We start from the raw sequence: 6784 nt of genomic DNA, 5'->3' as shown, positions 1-6784 counted from the left end.
TTTGGTTTTTTATTTTTTCAAGTTATCCATTGACGGGAAGCCTAAGCACAAATTCAAAATAACTTTATTTGTCTTCTAATTATTATCAATAAACTCAGTTTAATGATTAATCTAATAACTTATTAATTTCAGAGTCTGATTATGGTTTTATTTGTTTTTATATTTTAAAATATTAATTTTTATTTTTATTTTTTTCTTTACTATTTTATTTTTTTTTATATTTTAAAAATATTAATTTTTATTTTTATTCTTTTCTTTACTACAAATTAATATTTTTTTTGTTATTTTTAGATTATTTTAATGCGTTGTTATTAAAAATAATTTTTTTAAAATAAAAAAATATTATTTTGATATATTTTTGAGTGAAAAATACTTTAAAAACCAATCACAACTATATTTTCAAATAAAAAACTTGGGTAAGATGATTAATTCAAAGAATATTTTATAAATTTTGTTTCTAAAACAATATATTTTCAATTTTTTTAATTTTTTATCCAAAACAATTGTTGTAGTAAGAAAAGGGAAATAAAATTAAAAAAGATGATTGGGTAATGAAAATAAGAGATTTTAAAATCAAATAATATATGGTTATGTTTTTAGGAGGAAATTTTTTATTTTTATCATTTTCAATAAATTATTCTATACGAATTAATATCAACATTAATAACCTAATTTTGGGTTATTCATCAAAAATTATTTTTTTAAAAATAAAAATAAAAAATAAAATAAAAGTTGTTACTATGGAAAAAGTAGGCCAGGAAATTAAGCTACAATTTTAGAGAAAATTTTAAAGCTTAATTGTACCTCATTATGCTAAAAAATAAAAAAAATACAGATTCAAGGTCAAATTAAATGATTATTGAATGAATTTGCATAAAATTTAAGTCTAAGGACAATTAAATTTTTAGCGAATTTGCATAAAAATTAAGTCTAAGGACAATTAAATTTTTAGTAAACTAATTTGATTTAATCATAGGCTAAATTAAATTTTAATTATATTTAAGAATTAATTTGGGTTTAATTAAAAGATTTAATTAAGTGCAAGAACTTAATTATACTTTAAATATGTCAAATTAATTTTATTTAGGGTTTAATTGGTAAAAACTTAAGTTTGAAAGCCTAATTTAGACTTAATTGAGAAGATTATAATTTTAAGAGAACAAATTTAATTTTTACTAAATTAATTGATTAAAATCAGGGGCAAAATCATAAGAAAATTGAAGTTTTAGAGTCAATTATAAATACAATTAAATCAAATTTAAAGAGGGAGGATTGAAATAAACTTTGGTTGAAATCAGAACTTTGATATTGTTCATCTTCTTTTTAAAATTTTTGAAATGATAACTCAGAGAGGCTACTTTGTAAATACATTTAATGTATCTGATATCTATAAAAATTAACAAATCTTGCACTAAATGATTCTCTACAATTTCTCTACAGCCTTATATAGCCCGTTCAGACTAAATGACAACCTATTAGCACTAGCGCCAACCTAAAGAAGCAAACTCAGTCAGTTTTTTCCTGCAGATTTGACAACTCAGGATGTTTACTTTGAGCCAACGGTTGAGATCCTTACCAATTGAATCAAGGGTTATAATTTTTTTCTAGTGCAGATAAAATTACCTTTTTCCACTGTCTATAAATAGAGGTGGATTTCATGGGCCGAAGAAGAAAAAAAACAAGTCCACAGTCAGCCAAAAACAAACCTTTCTACCCCGTTTCTACAGTTTTTTCTCTCCCTCTCTCTCCCAGCCATTCCAGCCACCACTAGTTTCTCCACCATTAACTCCATTATAGGAAGCCACCAACTGATCATTGAGAGCCACCATGAACTTTTCCTCTTCAAACCGGTTTGTTCTTTCTCCCACAGCGACTCTAGCGGCCAAAACTCTCCACCATGCCATCATCAGCCTCTCGTCTTCCACGACCAGACCATCTCTAACCTTACTCTAGGCTACTGACAACGACTTCTTCTCCTCCACAAGACTGCCTTCCACTTCACTCCACTGTTTGCAACTGTAAAGTTTCTATCACTTAGCCGGCCAGTTCTGGCCCGGCCTAAATGGCTGAAAAATAAAAATAAATTCAAAAACTCCTTTTCATAAAAATTTGTGATTTTCTCATATATTTTTCTACCCATTTTCCATGACATAGGGTTGTATATTTCACTATAAAATACAAATCTAGCATTAAAATACCAATTTTCTAAAAATATTTCAAAAAAATTGAAATATTTCCAAAAAATCTCATAAATATTTTAAATTAATTTCTCTTTTCTAAAACAAACAAAAAAAATATTTTTTTTCATGTATATGGCCAAATCTTGAAAATTTTCCAAGCATACTTTCTTAAAAAACAAAATTGCATATATTAAAAGAAATTTCAAAAAATAAATATCATAATCAGTTTATGATTATCTGTTAGGATTTGACCAAAATATCAAAAACCTTTTTCTAATTTTTTTTTAACGTCTAGATGCAGATTTTAATATTTGTGGGTTGTAAAATTATACAATAAAATACACTCTTAAGCATTGTTGTTAAAATCGAGTTTTAACTCGTAAAATCATATGATTTTACGAGTCAAAACATGTTTTACCTGCTGAATAGTTTGAAAAAATAAAAAAGAGATGAAATCAGATTGAAATTAAATGAAATCATTAAAATCGAGTAAAATAAAAAAAAAATGTGAGTTCAGGAATGATTGAACGATTTTGCCAAACCGCATAAACTGAAGTAAATGTGTCCCTCCGTGCTCCAGCTGTCCGGCGTTTATTGGCTGGGTAAATGCACAATAACTCCAAAGTCTCCAGACTCTTCACTCTAGTAAATGTATCGCCTTTCTTCCTTTTCAATGAGAACAAATCCCTAATCTCCTTCAACCACAAAAGCGGCGATGATCAGTCCAGTCTTCAGTCCAGTCATCAGTGCTCATGACCGAGTATCTAATCGGTTCATTTGTCAATGAAAAGACGTTTCCTATAAGTTCTCTTCATGAAGCCTGCAAGCTCTTCGGTCAGTTTATCACGAAACCTCCTCCTCTGTTCATTAACATCTTATCCTCCATTATATAATCTGTATTTGCTTTAATTGTACTTTATTCGCACATTAACCATTCTCTCTCTCTCTCTCTCCTCTTCATTATTTTTTAGTGCATTCACTTCTTTGTTTATTGGAACTATAATTATAGAAATTATGTATTTTTAACCAAAAAAAATTTATGCAACACAAAATAATTGTTATACTAGGCATCTGGCGAAGATTTTGATTCACTTATCATGGTGTTTGCAAAAGTGTGTTTCGAATTTTGCTGCACCTTCGGAGTTTTATGCGAAGGCTATTAATGTGGTTTACATTTCATCTATTTTTTTGAAGTATTTAATTGAAAATGCTCAAAGCAATAATAGCATTGAGGAGTTGTATTTGTCATTGAATGTAAGCGAACCATCATCTAATGATTTCAACACAGGTGTTTCATTTTTGTTATTTGGTAAGTAGTGCAAATTGAATGTCAGGGTGTCGGTTTGTTTCAAAGCATCCATAGTCAGCAACATTTAAGTGTTTAACCTGTTCTCTTCTATTATTGTTTTTGAATAGGCGTAGTTTGGCCATCTTTTCTTCGCAGGAAAAAAATCTAATGGCGAAATGGGTGCCAATAAGTTACAGTTTTACTCTATAATTGGAAACTAGATCTGCATTAAGGTTATGCAAAGAAATGCAATTGTCATAGAAGTTTCTAAAAGTTTAAATAAGTCCAAACATTTAGGTGAAGAACTGCTGAACTATACATCCTCAAACAGCAGATTAATTATGGAAAGGAGGTCAAAAGAAAGTTAGATTTGAACTTTTGGACTTTCAACGAATAATTTCAGGACAGATCTTGGTGTTTACTGATAGAATATATTTATTCAAGCCCTAAGAATGCCAATTGTGTACTATAAACTCTCTGCTTTCAGTTCCATTGAAGTTTTTGTTTGACAGCTATGCTTTCCAGTACATGTAAATCATTGTATGCTGAATTTGTTGCATGTGCGGATCAAAACATCGAAAATCTTGTCATGCATAGTGTACTTTTGTTCCATGCTCTGTTGAAGTAAGGTACACCATGGATTTCTCACCATGCTCACTGTGTTAAGATTTTGTGCAATTTGATCTTCTAAAATGCGTTATTCTTGTTCCAAGTTCAAACACATACCTTCTACATCACGAGTTGCTCAATTTCATGCTTATTGCAATGTCAACCCAGCATTTCTACTGACCATCTCCTGGACCAAGTGACACGAACCCTTTTCTTGATGTAGTCATGGTTCAGGTTAGTGGGCGACCTTTGGCTTTATTTCTTGCACTAAGTTCAGAATTGCTTAGATCTTGCAATCTTGTTATGGACATCTTCCATAATTTATTGGAAAGTTCTTTGGTTAATTTTGTTGTTCGGAGATTGCTATTTAATTATATAGTGCAGCCTTGTATCCCATTTGACAGTGCATTTTATCCAGTATTTTCTGGCAGGAGTCAGCCTGGAGTTTGCAAAGTGTCGGTTCTGCAGCTCGTATGATATTTTTATTAGAGCTTCCTTTTATTTGAATAGGCTTGAACTAGTCAGTTTTCTCATCTAAAAACATTAGTGCTTTTGTTGACATTATATATTTGCTTTGCAGCCACTTTTGTTTTATTACCATTCAATTATTTGGTCAGTTCAACTAGTGAAGGCTCAAGAAATTCATGTCTGAATTTTTATTTGAAGCATGAATTTTTTTTAATGTATTTTAAAATTCCTTACCATTTTACAATCTATTTTAAAATTCCTTACGATTTTACAATCTGTTTTTACAATCTAGTTTGTTTTGCATTTTTCATGCCGTGTTAAAATCACAATTTTAACAACCTTGCTCTTAAGTATCAAAAATACAAGATATAAATAAATATGATGTTAAAATTTAGACTTTAGAATGGTTAGGATTTAACCCAATAAGATAGAGACTTTTTCATGAAGTGAGATCTGCCTTAAACCTTAGAAAAAACTAACAACCTGACTTAGAAAAAACAATCAAACAACAATGCAACTTATCTTAGATAGGATGCACTTGGGGTGATACATCTTTCCATTGCATAATTGGTCCCTTACCCAGACTCTCACAGACCATATATTTCTAGTAACTATAATACTAGGTGGCGAATCCTAAACATTAATCATAATTTTATGATTAAATCTAAAAACTCCTTTCAACACATAACACCTCACATAGAAGACACGACAAAAAACCTCCGCTATCACCAGATGATGTCATGACACTTGTGACCCCCACGACATAAACAACTCATATAAATCACAATTCATGTATTTATTTTAAATTTATAAATAATTTTGATATGATAATATATCTTTACTTGAATGATATACTTATTATTAGTACTAACATAAATGATGTTAATGATTACAAGAAATATCTAACCTTAAAACTCAAAATGAAGGACTTAAATGAGGTAGATATAATTTTAGGTATCGAGATAAAAAAAATATAGTAGGAGTTTTGCTCTTTGTCAATCTCATTATATTGATAAAGTCTTAAATAAATTTAATCAATTGAATATCATAAAGCAAATACTTTTTATGATGTTTCTTTTAAGTTGATAAAAAATACTAGCAGATCAATTGCTTAAATTGAATATGCTAATGCAATTGGTAGCTTAATATATGTTATGTGTTATACTAGACTAAATATTACTTTCACAATATATAAATTGTCTAGATACACAGTAATTCCAGTAAGGATCATTAGAAAGAAATTACAAGGGTAATTGATTACTTAAAAAAAGTATAAATTTTAGATTGTTTTATAATGATTTTCTAGTAGTACTTTAAAATTATATTGGTGCTAGTTAAATAACTAATACAGGTGATAATAAAACAACCTTTGGATAAGTATTTATTTTAAGAGGTGGTGTTATTTCTTAGGCTTATTTATTTCAAGAGGTGGTGTTATTTCTTAGGCTTTAGATAAACAAACATGTATAAGTCATTCTACAATGAAATTCAAGTTTTTAGCTTTAGCAGTCGCAGGTAAGGAGGTAGTATGGTTGAGAAATATGTTATTGATATTAAATTGTGGCCATAATTGATGTCATTTATCTCCTTACACTGTGATAGTTAAGCAACTGTGTCTAAGATATTTAGTAAAATTTACAATGAAAAATCTAGACATATCAACTTCAAACATAAATATACAAAGCAATTAATTTTTGACAAGATAATTATCATTATGTATTTTAGATCTTGTAATAATCTAGCAAATCCTTTCATTAAAGATCTCTCAAGAGATTTAATTAGAAATACTTTTGCTAGTATGAGATTAAGACCATCTACTTAAACATACTAATAAGAGAAACCTAACTTTTACTATTTTTGCTAGTTATGAGTTTCACGAGTAATAACAAATTTTTAGTAAGAATTGTGCATATTGACACGACCAAAAGATTGATATCTTCTCTCAAGTACAGGAGTGTCGAAGTAATAAATAACCCGACAAGACCGAGGTCGAACCACAAGGAGATTAATTGTATAAATTATAGATAACAATAATACAATGATAATAACAACAACAATAATAGTAACAGTAGTAGTAGTAGTAGTAGTAGTAAATAAGAAGAAAAAGAAGAAGAAAAAGAAAATGAAGAAAATGAGAACTTTGAGATAGAATATCAACGTAAAGATTTAACAACGATAACAATAAATGTCAAGGTTAGAGGATCCACTAATGGTATGTCAAACAAGTATAGTATAAACT

General features: G+C 28.9%; 1 protein-coding gene across 4 annotated transcripts in view; it reads left to right on the top strand.

The window, feature by feature from the left end:
- Positions 1-3626: 3626 nt before the first annotated feature.
- The window catches only part of LOC105129059 (E3 ubiquitin-protein ligase CIP8-like), a 7407-nt gene continuing 4249 nt past the window's right edge, over positions 3627-6784 (top strand). The window contains exons 1-3 of one of the 4 annotated variants that reach the window (XR_842992.1): positions 3627-3784; positions 4129-4311; positions 4509-4738. Coding sequence is in view for 1 of the 4 variants with exons in the window: in XM_011030982.1 (XP_011029284.1) it covers positions 4303-4311 (9 nt within the window). In the remaining 3 variants the exon portion in view is untranslated. Of the gene's footprint in view, positions 3785-4128; positions 4312-4495; positions 4739-6784 lie in introns of those variants that run through there. The other 3 variants (XR_842991.1, XR_842990.1, XM_011030982.1) reach the window with 3 other exon arrangements.

This window comes from Populus euphratica, unplaced genomic scaffold, assembly GCF_000495115.2.
Source record: "Populus euphratica unplaced genomic scaffold, PopEup_1.0 scaffold48.1, whole genome shotgun sequence".
In the NCBI taxonomy this organism is placed as follows: domain Eukaryota; kingdom Viridiplantae; phylum Streptophyta; class Magnoliopsida; order Malpighiales; family Salicaceae; genus Populus; species Populus euphratica.
The sequence above is the reverse complement of the archived record's forward strand: the minus strand, read 5'-3'. Positions and strand labels throughout refer to the sequence as shown.